This window comes from Poecilia reticulata, chromosome 7 (genome assembly GCF_904066995.2).
Source record: "Poecilia reticulata chromosome 7, P_reticulata-male-v2, whole genome shotgun sequence".
Taxonomy (NCBI): domain Eukaryota; kingdom Metazoa; phylum Chordata; class Actinopteri; order Cyprinodontiformes; family Poeciliidae; genus Poecilia; species Poecilia reticulata.
The window spans coordinates 8,721,283-8,742,038 of record NC_088836.1 but is presented as its reverse complement, the minus strand read 5'-3'; the positions used below and the strand labels follow the sequence as shown (position 1 = coordinate 8,742,038).

At 37.7% G+C, this 20,756-nt stretch overlaps 1 protein-coding gene across 5 annotated transcripts in view; it reads left to right on the top strand.

Moving 5' to 3' along the window:
* nphp4 (nephronophthisis 4) overlaps positions 1–20,756 on the top strand; it is a 185,780-nt gene that overhangs the window by 152,736 nt on the left and 12,288 nt on the right. For all 5 annotated transcript variants that reach the window (XM_008413093.3, XM_008413092.3, XM_017305948.2 and 2 more), the window contains 7 exons: positions 729–943; positions 8,344–8,533; positions 9,159–9,242; positions 14,065–14,221; positions 14,554–14,630; positions 14,859–14,944; positions 16,559–16,730. In XM_008413093.3, coding sequence (XP_008411315.1) covers positions 729–943; positions 8,344–8,533; positions 9,159–9,242; positions 14,065–14,221; positions 14,554–14,630; positions 14,859–14,944; positions 16,559–16,730 — 981 coding nt within the window. The remainder of the gene's footprint in view (positions 1–728; positions 944–8,343; positions 8,534–9,158; positions 9,243–14,064; positions 14,222–14,553; positions 14,631–14,858; positions 14,945–16,558; positions 16,731–20,756) is intronic.

The following is a 20,756-nucleotide window of genomic DNA, read 5'->3' as shown; positions in this document are numbered from 1 at the left end:
TATACTAACATTTTTAATATAATATGATTTGCTAATAATTTTGTTGCTAAACATTTTTGAAAAATCAGTGTTTCATTTCTTAGCAGAGTATAAGCTCCAAAACAAGTGACATACACACACATGCGCGCACACGCACATGTATGTATTTATGTGTATGCTTTTAAAATCAAAAAGACATCTTGACACTTTTAGAAAAATATTTCCAGTATTTAACACTCCCAAATATGGCTGTTCTTTGTTAAATTGGAATACCTATTGTTTATTCCAGACCCTTGACGTAGACGGAGAGTCTGCAGCAGTAAGCCTGCCTGCTGGGTTTGCAAAACATTTATCCAAACTGTACTGTGTTGTGTAGAAAGAAAGCAATCAGTGGAGAAGCAGTGAAGTGTTAAAATATGTCTTGAAATAGTCACCGAAAGGTCACGGAGAAAATTATTGATTTAGTGCAACCTGAGTTTTACTGGCTGTACATTGGCCAGTGTTTCTACCAGTAGTGATGACATTTTACTCCACAAAGTCATTAACTGAACACTCTGCTCTGAGAGCGTTAGAGCTATGAGCTGCTGCACAAGAGCGCTGCGCAGAAGATCAAGACTGATCACAAAACTGCTCTGGAAACTGTCATAGCAGTTCATAGAGAACATTTTGGGTGAAGACCACGATGGTGTGTAGTATGATGCCACTATAAAACATTTATCAATTCTTTGGTGTTGTTTTTCTGGTGTCAGGGTCTAAATCCAGCAACTCAGTTGATCAGAGAACATCAACCCAGCGACGAGTACAGCAAGGCAGAGGGAATTGCGAACATGCTGAGCCAGGCCATCACCACACAGCACCTTCTCTATGCCAGCCTGGGCTCTGCTGAATACATGGAGTTTGTCCTGAAAAATCCCTTTAACGTGCCTCAGACCATCACCATTCACATCGACGACTCTGAGCTCAGGTGAGACTCTCCAGACCGTTAGGAGGGAGTGGTAACTAACTTTATCTACAACTTTATTAGTTTATTTTTGAAAGACCTAGTCTTCCTTTAGAAAAAAATAAAAACAAAGGTTTTCTTAAAGAAATTAAAACATTTTATGGCCGCAGTGTGATACTTCTAGAGTGCCTCAAAGTAACAAGTGTGTGGTGTGAGCTATCAATACATAACTTTATGTGCTTAAATATTTATCCGGAAATTACTTAAAGCGCTCTGTTTTTCCACATTTTATGTTATAGTTTTGCACACAGATACCCCATTATGACAATGTGGAATAATTGTTTGAGTATTTTGAAAGTTTATGAAAAATAAAAAATCGGTAACATCATTGGGGATCTTGCCGTCTTTATAGTTCAATGCCACCAGAAAACTCAAGAGATCAGTTTTGTTGTACCTGTTTTCACCCATACATTTTTTTTGTTTTAATGTTTTCTTGTTTTTAACAAGAAACCTGTTGAACTTTTCCTCACAGATATATTTTTAGTAAACTCGTTTATGACGGATTCATCCTTGCGTCGTCTTTACCCGCCTGCATTTCAAAGTTGGTATTAACCCGTTTACTGTGACATGTTGAGCCACTTTTTTTTATAGCCACACACAACTTTTATTTGTTGCTCTCAAGACTTCTTAATTTATTAATTTGTAAACACGGTGCTGTGCTTGCTTAGTATGTGTTGCCTCTTTTAAACTGGAAGGATGTTGTAAATTTATTGGTGGCTCTCCAATCTAACACACTAGGTGTGAACATGTGTTTTTTGTGCCGTATGTGTTTTCTGTTGTTAGATCGTAACAAGCCGTGCTCCTACGGTAAGCTGTGTTCACACTTTGTGAATGTGTTTCCATTTATGATGTTAAAGCTCATGAGCCTATTTGTGCTCCGTGTTGTGGAATAATGTATCCTCACACCTCACACACTCCAGTGTAGCAGACTGAGAAGTTGGCTCTTAATTGACAACTAAACAATTCAACCATTTTAAAATTTCACTACTCTTGTTATTATGCTACAAGTTAGTACATAAAGTTAGGGCAGCTAAACTTTGTCTAGACACTTTACAAGTCAAAGAGGTCCAGTTCATATCAAATTATATGCAATCCACTTCAGTCCAGAATAAGTTTAAATCTAACCAGAAAAAGGCACAGAAGCAGTGGGCCCGGTGAGCTGTCTGTAATGGAGACGGTGAAAAAATGCATAAATGGACAGGAAAACTTAAGCCACTCTGGCTGTAGGTTTTATCAAAAAGGAATTTTTTTAAACATGGTTTTGAAAACAGATTTGCAGTTTCTTCAATGAACAGCTGCAGACATACTCAAACGTTATAGCGAAGTTATAAACACTTTCCATTTGTGAAGTAATGTTTTGGAACTAACGGCGACCCACAATCAACACTTCTACGATGATTACATCTTTATTTAGGAGCCAAACATTTATTACTCAGAATGGCATTAACAGTGGTACTTTTCGGTCGTGTCATCTGTTCTTCTCTCCTCCTCTGTTTGAATTAATACATTTTCTGGCATGTTTTGTGTTATCAGACTCGGTGATAATGAACATTTTGGATTTAAAATTGAACACCTGTAGGATTCCAGTAATTTGGGACTCTCGAGAGTTTTTTTTTCCCTTAAACTTCAAGTTTACATGCTAAAGAACGTCCATCTTTGTACCAGTACACTTTCTTTTTGGTTTGTTTTTACTTTGTGCCTCTGGGCCGTACTTGTCATGAAGCTATGAACTGTGGGCAATTCCCTGAGGCAAAGTCTGCCGAAACGCAGACTCTCTGAAAATGTTACACCAGGGCTCAAAACGTCTCGGAGAGAGTCCCGATGGAGCTGACAATTTGACAGTGGGTCCTCACAGTATTAGCTGGAACCAGCTTCATACTTTCTACGTGAGCACCACAAATAAATATGCATGCATATTTATTTGGACTATTCCTGAATAGTCCAAATAGAGGCTGATTATTTGGAGGTACATTTCATGTGTTTACGTCAACAATGACAAAGGAGATAATTTCAGTTTACAAGAACGTTTCTATATGGCATCATTCGTCAACTTTTTTGCTCATTATTCACAGACACTTAATAGGCTCTCAGACAATGAAGATTCTTTCGCCTTCAGAAACACAAACATGTCCTTGACACAGATGCATCTGTAATCCTGGCAAGATGCCAAATAACCCCTTTAATCCAAACACAGCAGCCATTATTACTGATGTTTGCGCTTGATTCCTTCTCCGTCTCCATGCCGTGCCCGTTTCTTTTCATTTAGCATCATAGTTAATCCCCGCCTTCACAGAGTCTTTTGTTTTGGATTCCGATCATGCCTGAGCTTTGGATTAACATATATCAGGTTGATCAACAAAGGCAGCGGCACACCATGGATAAATCATTATGGCATTAGCCCGGCCACTGGGCCTCCTCTAATTGAGAGTCATCAATCCCACTATCTGTCCTCTTACTGGCTTAGCACCCTCTTTGTTTATTTATTTCTTGACAAGGCAGTGTGACAATTTGTGCCAAATGCTTTGACCTTTACCAAGTGGTGGAATGCGTGAATGAAGAAGGAAACTTTTGCATTATTGGACATGTGTCTTTTGCAGCATCTGGGTTTCATTAGTGAAACTCGTAGTTCCCTAAGTGCACTATATGTTTTATGACCTTATGATATTTAAGCAACTCTCCTGCATGTTGAGCTTCAATGTGTCTTGGGTCATCCTTCCCTACATGGAAGAGATTAAATGCAGGAATTCAAATAATGATTTCATTTAATTCTGTTTTTTGAGACTTGATAAAACCAGGAATTTTTTAGTTATGAATTTATTGATTTTTTTTTTTTTTACTCTTTCAAATAAAAAATGTTGGAAAGATTTTAGTTTCAGTGACTCACTTGGCTTTGAGTTGTGCAATAAACCCTAAGTTGAAGAACTTATTCACATTCTTTAAACCAACTAAAAAGTTTATTTTCTACTTGTTAAAACCTTATGCAGATATGTTGAATAATTCAGACACAATCACTGACAAAAATCTCAAGTACCTTGAGAATGCGAGCAGATTAGGACACGTAACCATAGGTTACAGATAGTTATGGACCAGTCACCGTTAGAGGTTATGATAACGTTAATAAAATTGTGTAAAAAGTGACCGTCTCATTGAGTTACCTGACTGCAACAACCTGAAACTGTGGTCATTATAATCACGATCATGACAGTACTATTAAATCCTTGTTTCTTGTCCATCTGTATGAATTCACATCAGTCAAGTCATCAGTCAGAAAATGCATCATGAAGAAGAAGAAAGCATGTATAAATGCATCCGACTTAAAGTTGCAGGACGAGCCAAACGATGGTATAAAATATGCAATTCATTGCCCATAAAATGCTGTAATTACTGACAGTTGTGTAACCACAGGTTTATCTGCTGATCATTTTAAAGTCTATCAAATTTGAAAATATGTTGGTTAGTCTTTGTGACACCCAATACTAATTTAGAAAAAACAATTCCAGTCCCCAAACATTTATTATAGAAAAGCAACTCACTTAGCTTTTTTTATAAGTACTACTCAAATTAATTAAACAGCATATACAATTAAGATGTTTAACCCTCCTGTGGTCTTAGCGCATCGCTCAGGAGAAGCACAGCAAATGTCACAGACAGGGTGAAGCAGCTGGTTGTCCGGTCACACCATCAATTTCCAAAACCACACACACACACAAAAAAAACTTGTAAAATTGCACACAAAATTGCACATAGGGTCGGTCCGACCCCGCCGGACTGCGCACAGTGTTAAAGGCTTGTGGGGTTTAAATGATCTCATCTCTGAAGACCGCTGGAGGGTGAAAAGCTTTGAGCAGCACAGGACTTGTTTAAGATATGGTGAAAGGAGAGTTGTTTTTTTAGCAGATTTATGCGCCTATTGCACCCACATACAAAACGATTTTATTTATTTTTTTATGGAGCAAAATTGTCCATAAAGATGCATGAAGGTTACATGTGCCAAATCCTTGCAAACAGATGTATTATCATGCCCATTCCTGGCCTGCATTTAAAGCTTTTTACATCGTAATCAGATTATTCATTTTTTCCCACTCAGTGTAAAATTGCTTATCAAGGAGAACATGGGGTGACACATGTGATATTTACAGGTTTATTGTGTAGTCCAAATTCCAGATCAACATGCCAAATGCATACAGCAGCATTTCCAACCTCTTCTTGATATATTTAACATGAATATTGTGTTCTGTCAAAAATACATACTGTTGGACGAGGTTACTCCAAAAACAAGAAAGATGGGTCTAACAAAGCCGATAAAGTTTGAATAATAAACCAAGTCAATGATGGCCAACTCTTACCGATCTTACACAATTTCAGGCAAAAAGACCTCATTGTGAAGTCCACTGTAATCCTTTCATCCATATTTCATCTGTTTTCTTCTCCATCTTAGCGGGGAAGTAAAACTGTCTATAATATCTGTGTTGGACTACACGAGCAGCAGCTTGGTCAAAACACAAAGTTGCTCTGCTGTCGCTTCCTCATCAATATTTCAGCCGATGTTTGACACGTAGGTTTCTTGAGAACCTGGGGCGAGCTTTGGGTCGGGTCTTTGTTCTACAAAAACAAACTAGAAACAAGGCTGACCCTACCTCTCAATTCCAGCATCAGTCTTTGAAGACAGAGTACTTAGCGAAAGGCTAAGCTAGCTCTAGCTTTGATGTCAGCAGTTGTTTTCAAGCCCAGAGGCTCCTCTGGATGGACACGTTTGCTACCTGTTGCCATTTATTTTGTTGGGAATTTTGCACTTTGCCTGACCGAGCCCTGTGTGCTGGAGGAGTGATGGCCAGCAGATTGTGTGTTTCCTCCCAGCTGTGCTGGCTTGCTCCCATAATTCTTTTCTTTTTTTTCCTATGCTGTTTTCAGCTCTGCATTTCGGTCGTCTTATTCTTCGGTTTTTGGTTTCTCTTACTTTACTGTTTTTACTTTTATTTAATAATTAATCAGCCAACAGTTTGCAATAAAAGCTCACAGGTGAAACAAACACCCATAAAAACCTCTTTGTTGTCTATGCCAAGGGCAAAATGTTTTATTCAAACCGCACTGTGGGAATATCCAGATACATTTCACAGAACTGACTGTAGCATATTTTGCCTAAAGTTGGCAATGATGGAGTTCTAAAAAATTTAAAAACTCCTAGTCTCCTATTGAGAAGAAATTCCCCCCTCCACTCCCATGGTTTCAAACCTTTGAAGTCTAAAGCAACCGTTCCCTGAATGCATTTGTGTGTGAAAATTTTTGCATATAAAGAGAAAAAGAGGAGGAGAGATAAGACATTTCGTCTGTTGGAATGGGTTATTGCGTTCTGGTCGTTATTCCCTGGAAATCCATTTATTAGGGGACCCAACTGGGGCAATTTCTGTCCTCTTCACACCTTTTCCATACACACTGTCAATAATTTAAGGCAAATAAGTGTGGTGGAAGTGTAGCTGCTTGGTTCAGGAGTTTAGTGAAAGTGTACTTCTGGCTGTTCAGTAGAATGTGTGCCGGTTAGACTTCAGATTTAAGATTTCCCTTTATTTTTTAAGATCTTGTCTCACCAGAAGTCTTTATTCATCAGTAGCTTGACAAGAAGATTGGCAGAGAGAGAAGGGGATGACATGCAGCATGCTGAGGTCGAGAATTGAATCGTAGAGGACATTAGAGGTGCACTTGCTCTACCAGCGAGGCACACAACAGCTCCCGTTTAAGATTTTCTTCATGGCTTTTAAAAATACAGAGTTGTACATTAATAACAAGCCTCCCAACTCATAACTATATATGAAATGGTTGGTTACCTTCATTTCAGGAGATTATGTACTATAAAAATAATGACTAATTTTATTAAATGTGCCTTTCTTACACAAAGACACATTACAAACATAAACTTCAGTTTATTTTGTTTGGATTGTATGTGACAAAGCAACACACAGAGGTGTGTAATCATGAAGTAGGAGGAGCACTAGATGTTTTTTCAGAGATAGTTTTTTTGCAAATCAAATTTTGAAAAATGTGTAGTTTATATTCAGGCCTCCTGAAACCACGCACACTGTAGAAAAACATTTTTGCCGCAATAAAAGCTGCAGGTTTATTTGGGTATTTCTCTGCTAGCTTCTGTTGAAGAAACGAAACATGATGCGGCCGTCATGTTTCAAACAACATCCCCATGTTTCACAGTGTTATTTAGGGGTTATGCAAAGTGTGTTTTCTTACACAAGGTCTGCCAAAAATATCTAAAACTTAAAAGTTTGGTTTCATGTATCATTTTTATTTTCCATTCCATTTAGGTACTTAGGTCTACTTGTTGCTGGATTTAGTTGCTGGTTTTTTTTACTATAAACCTAATAGTGTTTATTACTGATTTTAAGAAGGTTCTAATTTGTTGACATTTTACAGACTAGACTATATGCCTGAATAAAGACATTTATTGGTGTTCTGGTTTTCTTTTTGAATTATGTTTTAGATTTTATGTATCTTTACAATCAGCTTTGACCTTTTTTGTGGAAACATAAAAAAATATGTTCAAAGACTCTTCCAGTTCGTTATACTTTTTATTTGAGCACTGAATGTTTAAGTACTTATTTAGTTTCATGTGAATGACATCTAACTATTCTTTTTAAAATGTTTAATTTGGTTTCTGATTTGTGTCCATTCCATCAGATCAGTTTGTCACGAAGAAAACATTTTACGATCATTTCTGAACAAAACCAGTTTGAACCAAACATTGTGCATATTAAATTCAAAATAAAACAATCTTACAAGACTGTTTTTCAGATGTCTTGAAATGCGTAGTAATATATGACAGTTATCTCACAACAGATTTGAAATTTTAATCTGATGCAAGTTTTGTCAAATTTGCAGAGGCTTCGATTTACAGTTTCTAGTGCAGCTAAGTGATATATTTTAATCTTATCTTCCACAGCAACTTGCTTCTTAAAAAAAAAAAGTGAAAAACAAAGTGAGTCATGATCCTTAACCGCTGTTGGGCTTGCATGAAAGCAAGATGGTTCTTTAATACATGATCATGGATTTTCTTACAAATTTATATTGAATTTATGACAAATCTTCAGATATGTTCTCTTAAATGTGATGTACCCATCTTGGTACTTTTTGGAGTTTCTCTCGAAGTTGAAGCATATGTTGCTTTCTTCAGTACCAGGATTTGGTCGTTCTACAGAAACAGAAATCAGATTTTCTTTTGGGGGGGTGGTGTCTCTTCTGCTCTACCACACGGTTTCCATTTTGATCGCATAACAAGTCGCATTGTGATCTTGAATGGCTTAAAAAAATATGTAAATCTTGCTTTGATCACATTTCTGTCCTTTAATCTTTTCATCCAGTGTCATCACTGACACAGAGGAGTGGCGTTACTTCAAAGCAATAACGAAAACCTCTACCCCGCTGGAGGAGAACATGTTTCACGTGGAAGAAGCAGCTCCTGGTCCCAGGGTTTATCTCCGGCCTAAAGAAAGTGTCCACATTCCCCTGAAGTACCAGAGCTTCCTTTGCAACCACACCATATCTGTCCAGGTGAAGTTCAGATCAGAGGGTGACTTTGAATGAACTGTTGTTGTGATTTCTCTTTTTTTCCTCACCGTCTTTATTGTTTTACAATATAACATTTAAACATATTTTATTTCTATTTTTTTTTTAACTGTAGGAAACAAACTTCATTCTACCATATGAGAAAACTCAAAGGAACTTCTGAACACACTAGTTTCTTTTTTGTTTGCTTTGTTAATACTGATTCAAGTACATTTACATCTTTTGAAATATATTGGTCGTGAGCTCATCAAATATGTGTCTCAACTGCGAAGAAACCGTGCAAATAAAATGTGGAGCGAGGCTAAGACTTGAGGAAAATGTCACCGCACCTCAGTGTTTAGTAATCACAGCTGATCTATTTAAAGGACTCTCCGGCTTTTTCATTGTATTTCTTGTCACAAGTTTGGTTCAAAACAAGTGTCACTTACGTCAGATGTTGTTTAATCCTCAGTGGATTGCTGGTGGCTTGAAGCCCTTCGTTTGTTGTCTGTTGTTACCATTTACAGTTTTCTTGCCAGGGTTTGTAAGTGTATTTCCTGAGAATAAATTAGTGTTTATATGTAGATGCTCAGTTTTGATAACTCTGTGTGTTTTTATCGAATCCTTACAGGGACCAAGCTTCCTGCCTACAGGCAAAGGTTCCCAGATGGCCAAGAAGACGCTGTCCAACATTATTAATGCCAAAATTATCAAGGTACACAGTGTCCCATTACGCCTTGTACAATATTCTATGGAACTAGTTTTATCTCCAGCTGCAGATTTCTAGTTATCTCGGATGTGCTTGTGTTTTATCCTTCGAAAAACCTTTTATCTGAAACCTTTAATGTAAAGATACATCTTAGGCTTCAAAATGAAACCACATACCCATCTGTTACATAATGTCTTAATATGTTAGACATGGCAAAAGAGGATAAAGACACCTAATCTCAAACTACTGAATAGATTTTTGGATCTGAAGCTTTTATGAGTTAACTTTAAGCTCCATCATAAAGTTCACAGTCTTGTATGCACACAAACCCACAGACAACTCCCTGAGGCATGCCAGGATAGCATTTCTTACCTTCTCACTTTTTACACTCATGTCACTAAAAAAGGAAGTGAAAACTATTAACTAGCCAAAGAAGACAAAAGAGTAAAAATGTGTGATTAAAATAACTTCTCTTTATTAGCCTCTAATCGATTTATCTATTAGTCTCGAGATCCTAGGACTTGGCATCCACGTATGTGGACAAGACATTTTGGGTTGTCTAGTCCACAATGCACAATGCCTGATGTCCACACGTGAGGCCGTTATACTGCCACGTAGTGGTAGAGTAGAGCACATTGCAGATTAGAGTCAAGATGGCTGATAACACACCTCAAAATTTACATGGCAGCTTTTGACCCAAACTTTGCTCTGGTAAAAAATCTTATAAAATTTTATGGCTGATTTTTTTCGGATATTTATAAAAGTGTTCAGTGTTTGTTGTTGTAAAATTGTAAAAGTTAGTATCTGTAGAGATTTACCATGCTGCTAAACATGACGTACACATATGCGGACAGAAGGATTTAGTGTCATTAGTTTTGTTGTTGATGTCCACAAATGTGGGCAATGGGAGTTAGTTTTGTAGAAAATGTTTTTGTGTTATCGTAAATAATAAACACAAAACGTGAGAATGAAATTCAGATTTAAAAGGGTCTTAAAAGGCGTCAAATTTGATTTGGTGAAGCCTGCAGAAATCCTGTACTATTCCATTCTAGCTTTGACTCCGCTCTGTGTCTATGTCCTGATCCAGGATCACGCTTCATATAACTCCATCTGGTGTTGACACCTGCTTTTGAGTCCCTGCTGAAGAAAAGCATGACACCACCACTGCCATGTTTCATGGTGGAAATGGGTGTTAAGGGTGTTTGTTTTCATCCACATGGAGTCCTTGCATGTTTATCTTTGGTCTCATATTAACAGAGCCACAGCTGCTAACAAGATGTTGCAATGTTTCTGATGATCCGATACAAACAGAGAACTGAGCCATGTATCTGCAGAATGGAGCTTTGATCCTTTACAAACAGCGTCTTCAAATATCCTCATCAACCTGCGTTACAACATGATCCTCCTGGTGTTCATTTGCAGTATTTTGATTTGATCACATTACACAAGGTTGATAAATATGTGCCAGTCTGCCAAGTATTTTGTGCACCACTCCCGCCCCCAGCCCCTTCCTCCAGTTTGTGTATTTTCTGAGTCGGTCAGCACTGCAAGTCGGAGCAGGCAAACAAACAAAGAAGAAGAAAAAAATCATGTCAACAGGTCAAAGAGGTCAGGTCTGGATCAAATCTGTATCCCGCTAAAACTGACAAGTCCCAACAGCAGAGCTGTCAGTATGCCAGCTCTGGCCCCGCTGTCAGTCAGCATACATCGGCAGATATAGGCCACAACTGCAGGTCAGCATGTCGCCGCAAAGCCGATACTCCCACGGTTTGGACAGCTGCTCTGCGTTCAGCAAGCAAATTGTTTGAGGTTAGCTTCCAGAACTGGAAATGTTCACGTGTCAGACTGCTGGGGATACCTTTGTATTGTAGCAAAGTACAGATTGAAAGCGTTGCTTTAAGTTTATTTTTTTAAATCGCTTTTCAACATTTCAATGTTGTGAACATTGAATTAGAAAACTGAATAATTTAAAAGTAATTATTTCTACATCTTTCTGAGTTCTGTACACAAAAAGCATAAACATAAGGAGAGTAGCTAAGGTACAGTTTAGCAGAAAAGCTCTTCTTGACCTGTGCCAAGATCTTGCATTGTAATTAGCTTTTTACAGCTGTCTTTCTCACCAGTGATGCAACTTTCAATAAGCTGCCTAAAAGCCTCGTAAGTGGAGTCCCAATTTGGGATCCATCAGCTCCTCTAAGAAGCTCCTTAGCCTTCGGGAAATTCACCTAATTGATGTTCTGAAAGGGAGAGAAGGTTATCAAAGGATCCCCCTTTTCAGATTGTTGTCTCCGCAGTTTGTAATTTAATTAGGAACTTGAGTAAAGGGAGAGGTCAAGTCGAGGCTTCAGACACCAAGAAAAATGTGCAAGAAAACCTCCAAGTCTAACTTGAACCTTAAATTGACTGCAAAAACAAAACTCGGAGAGCTTTAACAGACTCTGGAGAGGTGTTGTACTGACCTCCGTGGATGAGTCATAAGAATCAGACACGTTCCTGACACTGTTCAGGGTTGCTTTGGTATGACTTTTATTTGCCTGTTTAGAGTGCTGGGGAAAATCGCATCGCATCCCAGTTTTTCTTCTTCTTATTATTGTCTCTACCCAAATTTAACTTCAAACAATGTTGTATTTGTAGTCCTCATTAGAAATAATGCAACCTTATAGATTTTTTTTTTTCTTTCTATAATGAAACAATTAAGTGTTGTGGGCGTAAGTTTGTTGACTACTTTGTTTGAAAAAAACACTTTATTTATTGAGGCATGAAATATAATTAAGTTGATCAAGTTAAGTTAAACTTTCTTTAAGTTGACAATTCCAAACTCAAAGTGCCATTTGTCTATCTCACAAGTTGAAAACACATTTAACAGAGAAGATTTGCTGATCCCTAGTTGTTCTGGCTCTCGCTTCAGGAATCCAGTTTGGTCCTTTGGATATAAAGTCTAAGAACCCTGTTACAAACAGTCTGTGATATAAAACAGACCGTTTATAATGATATAAGTGATTAAACTATAACATAAACACATCCTGATTAATGCACATGCTGTTGGCTACTTTATCCAGCAGTCTTCAAAGCATTCTCCAGTGGTCATTGGAGATTTAAATAATTAGACACAACTAATTGGTATTCTAGTTGACACGATTCTTAATGTGTTATTGTAACACATGTGGAGAGGCAAAGATTCCCAGGTTGTTGATTCCTTAGGAAATGGTTGTGATATCTATAGTATTCTTTTATGCCAGTTCATAAAAATAAGGAATTGGTGGATTAATTTTTCTAAACATCTGAGGCCCAGTTTGGTTAAGGATCTCATAATTAAACAAGCTGGTGGACCTGAAGCCATTTGTCTCTAATTCTTGTCCATTGCTCACATCCTCCTCCTGCAGCGTTGCCTGGCAGTCACTGTACACACATGTATGTATGTGGAGCCATCAACCACACTCGTATTACTAAAAGCGTCATTGCAGGATGAAAATCTTTTTCTAGGTGAATTTTTACTCGTATTGATCTACCAATAAATAAATGTACGTATGTGATCTGCAAATGTAAGGAGGCGCGGTTTCCTTCAGGTTGGTAAACAGCTTGTTGTTTTGGAACAGTTTGTTTTGGAACCGATGACGACTCAGCAGGCGAGAAGTGAAGACATTATCTTGTTTTTACTGTATAATATTGTTCAAGTGAGTGAACTTTCAATCTTTCAAGTGGATTTCCTGTTTTAACTGGATAAGCTTCTCAGGGCGTTCCACCTACCTCTTGATGAAATCTGAGTTTACAATGATTTTATGAATGAACAAAGACATCCCCCACTTCTGCATTGTTTTTCCGGAATAGTGTGTGACATCCTTTTAAGTGATGCACCTAAGACGCATAAAAAATTAAAGGTTGATGCTCTCCAACTCACGACCTGCTTAGTTTTCCCTGTTTTCACAAGAACACGTGATATTTGACAATGCAGCCGAGAGAACTGAACGTGTAAGGATTATTTTACATCTATTTGTGTATATATAAATGGAGGCGTATTGAAGGAGGAGTCTGATATTCCCTCATGCACCTGCTGATTCCACAATGATCAAAATATTCAGACATTGTGCTTGAATCCATGTGTACGAACAATTGCATGCATGTTTTTCTGTCCATGTGCAGTAGAGGTGGGCATTTATTATATTGTTTATTGTGAAACAATGTCTTATAAAAGTTTTAATTTATTGTAGTCACAATAATTTTATTAATGGTAAATAAAAAAGAACCTGATAGTATGATTGGAAATGTAATTTTTGCTTTTTTTTCTCCATTGTTTGTTCTATGAGAAAATCAATAATATATTCGAAAATATGAATGAATTCAGTTGATGTGTGCAGATTAGTGATATAAATCACACTTTTTAAAGTAAGCGCTTTTCAGAATAAGCCTGCTTCAAATGGGAATGTTTATCAAGATTTATGTTTGTGGTGCTGTGAATGCTGTGCTTTGCAGTCACAACCATACAGTAAAATATCAGTTATAGTGTTTTGTTAATAACTTTGGCGTACTTAAGAATTTAGTAGAAAATCCATGCAACTCTTTGTACGTGATTTGCCAGGTTTGCACACATTCAAGGTTACTGAAATGCTGTAAATTTTCCTTACTATTATGCTGTATTTATTACGCATGCTTATTGTTATTATAAGCGATAGACGTCTATATACAATTTACGTGAAAGATTCATTTAGAATTACCGCTCGTCCTCTTTTCCACAGAGAGCAGCCCTTCATTAGTCATTTTATGTAGAAAATTCAATTTGACTTCAAGCCTGCAGTGCATCCCACTGATATTCCACCTCTTCCCTCTACAGGTTACATTCAGAGCAGAAGACTGCAAGCCGATGGCCATCTGCCAGGTCAACGTGGAGCCAACGCCCCACGTTGTGGACCAGACTTTCCGACTTTACCACCCTGAACTTTGTTTCCTTAAAAAGGCCATCCGCCTGCCGCCGTGGCAAGGCTCAACAGGTTGCTAGGCTTCTTTCAGACAACCTCCTGTCATCGATCTTTCCCCATAAGCCACAACGCTCCTTTGTGCTGCACTGAATATATATATAATAGATCTACAGGAGATAAATGTGTTTTTCTTAATTTCAGTCACAGAGGAATTTCATTTGCATTATAGCGGTACCTGGGGAACCAAGGCAGGGGATGGAAATGATAAGATTGAAAAGTCCATGATGATAATCTAATTCCTGGGACGTGTTCTTATAAATGCTGATTAGATGCACCATCTAACTGTGGACTTTTCTTGTAAGCATTAACATTTTATTTGTTTTCCTTGTTTGTGTGTCAACCAGCTGAAGACCCAAATTCCTGCTCTGATATTTCTGTGCACTGCAGTGACCCTAATATCGTCTGCCAGACGAGGATGATGGTGAGACATCATTACTTTCCTGCATGTTTCTGTTCTGACCACAAGTAACCCACAGTAGCCTTTGCAGATTGCTACACTAGTGATTAAAGAGGTAGAAAGCATTTTCTTACAATTCCCCAGGCATGAGTTTTCATCCACCGCCATACTGGAGACACACATGTCATTGCTTTCTTAGTCATTTTACGTCTCCAGTTTAACATGTTTTTCTTAATTGCTATTCTTGTTTAGGTTCCTGGAGAGCCTCAGGATGTGTACTTAAAAGTACCAGGGAGTCCCAGTCCACACATAAAGATGTTCTTTGTCATGGTTTTCACGTATGTATTGTTTGCTGCCCACGCAGGTTGTATACGGTGAATACAAACACAGCTTAGCCTGAAGGAGTGTCCATTTTTAACTAATTGAAATGTTGATATAGGCTTGAACAAGTTTTTTTCTCTAAGCGAGTGGTACCTCTTTGTGAGAGAGTGGACCTGAATGGTGGATATTACAGAATCCATAATCTGTTCTACACTGAACCTCAATAAGACATATAATGTCTTGCAAAAGTATTGAACATTTGTTTTGCATTTTCTCACATGAAAGCCACACACTTTGATGTATATTATTAGGTTTTTTGTTGTGTTGTTTGAGAAGGAAGAAATGGTTTTAAATACAGTATTTATTTCTCCTTGACCTGTCCCTTTTTGCTCACTATGCTGGTTATTTATTAATGTTTCCTTATAAACTTCTGAGGATTTCAGAGAACAGCTGACATTCTCTGCTGTTCACACATTCAGTGTCTTCTGAAAGCAATTGATTGCACTTTCATTTAGGAGTAACTAATTAGTCCTTGCATGGCGTTTTTTTTTCAAAGCTTAATTAAAAAAGAAAATGTGTTCCATTTTCACCACTTCAGAATTATGTGCTATTTCATGTTGGTTGCAACAAAAACATTTAAAGAAATATAAATTGTTAAAAATTGAAGGCATGTGGATGCAACTGCCAGGCATTCAGAGATTAGATCCTATTTTTTCCAAAATGGTGTAACCAATGATACAGAGTGTAGATGCCATTTTAAATGTAGAGGCATCATTTTGCACAGGAGCTACCAGCAGTTGTTCACAAACTTGCAGACAGTTTTTATTTCACTCCTTAAGAGTGGCTCAGCTGGTAAAGCAAGCTAGTGGCAAAGTCCCCGACATTTCCTTTCTATGCGCAGAAGTGTCCTTGGGAAAGACACTGAACCCCGAGTTGGTCCTAATGGCAGGTGCACCCTTCTCATGCCAGCTTTTTCATCTGGCTCTGTGACTTTGTGAGAAAAAGAGGGAAAAGAGTGCCAATAAGTATAAATCCCTTGAAACACTTTAAGCCACTACTTAAACTAAGTGCTTTTCATTTTCCATCAAAGCTGTACATATAGCTGAATGGAGAACGGCAGTATTCACAATATATGTCATGTCTAAGACATCAAATATTAAAGTTATTATCCTCTGCTTTCAGTAGTTAACACTGTGGTGTGAGTTTGGAACAATTAAAAGAAAGTGTGACTGGAAAACCTCAAATGCTCTTCTATGTGTGCATCTGTTCGCCATTTGGAGATATCACTTCATTTCATCAGCAGCTCCAAATGTTACTGATGTTCCACCAGCCCTTGAAAACTCACACTGCCTTATTTCTATTGCAAATATCCCCAAAGGCTCCTCGAGTGCTGAGCAGAACCGAGTAGGTGACTACATTGCCTCCCACTCTCACAGCCAGCTACGGCTCCTGAGACATTGTTCCCTTTATCTTAGCTCTGATTGGCGATGATGTTTGTGCTTATTAAAATGCTCGCAGAGCTGTTGATCAGCTCTTATGATTTCCAACCTCAAGCTTCACCTGCTGCATCTCCGGGGGAGCCTTAATTGTTCTCGACCGTGTGTTTCTCGTTTTTTTTTCTTTGTTGACAGTGACAAGTGGAAGGCGGCGCCCTCTCAGATCTGGCAGGTTTACGTGCATTTTCTGGAGCGGGTGGACGTCAGCTGCGTGACTGGTCAGAGAACCTGTCAGTCACTGGTTCTGAGGGGGAAACAGGCCGTTCGCAAGATTAAATGTTTCCTGTCACACCCTAAAGAAATTGAGGTAGACTGTTTTTAATTTGTAAAGAAGTAAAGTGAATTTATTTTGTGTCTTGATTTGAGCTGATATAACAAAGCATGTTGTGAGTGACTTGGCTTCTATTTACCCAAACTAAGTGTTAAATTGACAGTAAATTAATAAATTAGAAAATCGTAAATAGAGATTCTGATATTCAGTTATGTGATTTGACGCATTCAATGCATATTATACAGACTCAAGGAGTTTTTAATTCAATATTTAGTGTAGTTCTTATCTTAGTGTTGCAACTAATTACAAAAAAAATACATAATCACTGTCAGCATTCAGTTGTATTATTATTTCTCATTTTAATATTTGCATAATAGGCCCCAAAGTGGTAATTTTGTGCTTATATTAACATCATATGAAAGAGCCGCTAAATCTGTATCGACGGCTGAAACTGGGGAGGCTGGTAAAACCGCAAAGGACTTCAGAGCATGACTGCAGCGTAAAAAGGACTGGTGCTCTGAAACCTTTAACTTTATTGGTGTGTAAATGTTTGTAAAGTGGTCTAAGAGCTGTAAAAGCTAGCAATAAACTCCCTCCACAGCAAGCTTTTCTGCCATGAAAAACATTAATTATTCATGAGCAAAGGCATATTCATGTTTGTACATGAAAGATTGAGAAAAGTCACACAAGATGATTTCAATAAAGTAGTAGTTTCTTATTTTAGTCCAAGAAAGCCCTGAAATTTGATGGTAAAATGTTTTAAGCTGTTTTTAACAGCTCTGATTAGACATTAGCACCATTGGCATCTCTAGCATCTACATATTTTTTTGAACTGTAAATGTTTCTACCTTGTGTCAACATTCTCCTGACGTGTTCAAACCTTATGTGGCAGACAGAAGTTAAACATTCAAAACAGTAAAATTAAGCCACTTCCTGTTTTGGGGTTTGCTTTGCTGTTGCTGTTTAACTGAGATTCTTACTGTCACACTTACAAATAACATTTGCCATTATACATTTTTTTTACATGGACTAAATAACAAAAATCTGTCTTGTATTTAATTTTGACTCGTTGACTTTAAAATAACTCCAAAGAAGGAGATATTTTAAAACATATTGGGTAAAAGTCAGCCATGTCTGGATCAGCGACTTCAGCTTGATATCTGGTCCAAGAATGACGATGTCTGCATCTTATCTGATACAGATATTGGAGCAGATTGTCCCCATCTCTTGTCTTGTGTATCATCAGGGCTCTATTTAGTATCCAAACTTTCCATGAGCTTTCTAACCTTGATGTGTGTCTCCATCATGTTTTGTTGCCAATTGGCGATCTGGTGCATACATAATATCTCCCTCTCTGCTCCAGTGGATGGCAACAGCTCAATTATTGGGTGCTCATGTTGCTCCTGCCATTATTGGCTGCATCATCCTGTCTGGAGAAGGTTAGTTGCTCTGGCTTTGCCATGTGCCAATTACTTGTCGAATAGGTTTTTTGTTCCCTTGGGTCTAATTTAGGAGTCATCTAATTAGCTTAGGATGTGACTTTTTGGACAAATTATCCAAAGCGCATTCATTTAAAACCACTAGAAATAGAATTTTTCATTCTGGAGAATGATTTTACTCTGTCCCCTGATATTTTTTTAAACAAAATAGAGCACATTTTTTGGACTATTTGACATTAAATGACTGTCACAACTTGAATCCTAAAATAGTTAGAAAATAATATGCTCACTTGCTGAAGTTAATGCGCTCACTTCAGCATTTTTATTCAATAATTGTTGGGCAAGATAAGTAGCTGAATCAATTTCTACACTATCAGTGTAAAATTATTTCACACAATGCATGTTGAAAAAGATGACAATGAAGGATTAGAGTCTGCAGTTACAGCAATTCAATACGCCATCTTAAAAGGATAGTAGATCATTTTTGAAGTGATTTGCTGTTAAAAGGTTGTAAAGTTACAGTCGCACCTGCAGCAGATAATTTTCATGGCATTTTATTTGTAAACTGAGAATAGTTGGAGGCTAAAGCTATAGTTCCTATAAAAACTACACATAATTCTTGGATATTTTACCCTTTTTGTTGCATTTTCAAACTGTTCATGAGTGACAAAATTAGTATTTTTTTTATATGAAAGTAAAAACTGATTTATACAGAAATAACAATTAAAAAGACATTTAACATAAAATAACAGGTATTCACTCCCTTCAAGTCAGTACTCACCTGGATGCTGCAGTTTTACTCAATTTTTCTTTGCAAAACTGTTCAAGCTATCAGGCTGAAACTTTTCAAGCACCGCCATAAATTCTCTGTTGTTTTGAAGTCGGGGCTTTGACTGGGCCACTCCGGAACCTCCGCCTTGTTGTCTTCAAACCATTTATATGTAGCTTTAAACAGATTCATCAAATTGCTGCCCTGCTGGAAAACAAATGTTTCCAAGGCTGTAAGCTCACATGGGGATAGAAAAAAGTTGTCCTCCAGAATTTCCCGATATTTTGCTGCATTTATATTAGCTTCTACCTTTACAAGCCTTCCAGGGCAGACAGCCAAGAAGCACCATGATGCTGCCACCACCATGCTTCACAGTGGGAATGTGCAGTGTTTGGTGTCAGACATACCGTCTCGTCTGATGGGCAAAAAAACTTAATTTTGGTCTCATCAGACTAAAAGCCTTTCTTCCACTTACTAACTTAAGTCTCCCACATGCTAAACTCTAGTCAAGCCTTGAGCTGTGTTTTCTCCAACAGTAGCTTTCTCATTGTGACTTTAAAATAAAGCTTGAATGTGAGCACATTGCACGTTTCTCTGTAGGTCATTCCAAGCAAAAAGGCTCTCGGCTTAGATTTGTTACCGAGACATTGTGTCTCAATTGCTTGAGACACAGTCACTGCCCCCATCTGATCTCCATTCCTCTCATTGTGAGACTTCAACCACCAGTTGACTGACAGCAAATGGTTCTTCTGTCATTTTTTCTCAAAAAGCCACATTTTGTTGATTGTGACTGATTTGTAAAAGCAACACAAACATCTAAGAGGATGAGAACTTTTTACAGATAATGTACTAGCAAGTCTGAGAGAGGCAAAGACGGAAGCTGTGGCCTAAAACAACTCTAATCTTAAATATCACAGCAGTTTGTACAAACACTATTTTACATATCTTTAAGCTGTCACTATATTTGCATTGGACAGTCATTTACAGTGAAGCTGGTAATTATCTACATGAAAAAAAGAAGGAGGAGACTATGTGCCACCAATGGTCTTCCTTTGTGAAACATGTGGTTTTCTCTGGTGGAGAAAATGCAAATCATTCCAGACAGTATTACAATAGCATTACAGCGTTTTTTTGTGTGTGTTTTTTTTCACATTGACTTACTTCTCTATACTTTTCTGTATACCTTCCATTCTTTGTGTTGAAAACTGTTGAGATCCCTGTTGGCATACTACCTTATACCTCCATTTTGTAGCAATCATTGGGATCTGGATAATTGTGAATTCTACTACCAGCAAGATATTAACTGTTTCTACCCTTATAACAGAATCTCAAGTCAAAAATAATTAAGTAAGTCTCTTCTTACTACTTCTCCCACAGAAAGCACTACAGCCACTGGTCGATGGGAGACCTTGGAGATAGAAAACAACATTTAGCAAGAGTTGAGTTTGATTTCAAGTTGCAATAAACTAAATATACTTGTGGAAGATTGGCTCAGCAGTTATTAGGAAAAGTGGAAAACACAGTCACTAAAACATGCACAGAAAAAGACCTCTGGTGGAGAGTTATTTTACATTTTTTCAATTGGATCCAGTGCAAACTCAGTTAGTGGACCCATAATTATGGGACTGCATTTAATTATATAAACTGTGATTTGCGACAATGTACCTTGGAGAACAAAGTGTTGTGTCCTTTCTGCCACCTGCTCTTGTAAGCTATTCTGTCACACTGCATGTTATCCAAAGAACATTTTGCACACAAGCACCACTGGACCAACATTTCAGGTATTATGAGTTCTTTGCGCTTAGATGCATTGCTAAAAAGAAAATCTGAAAATGTCACAGGGACCTCTAATTT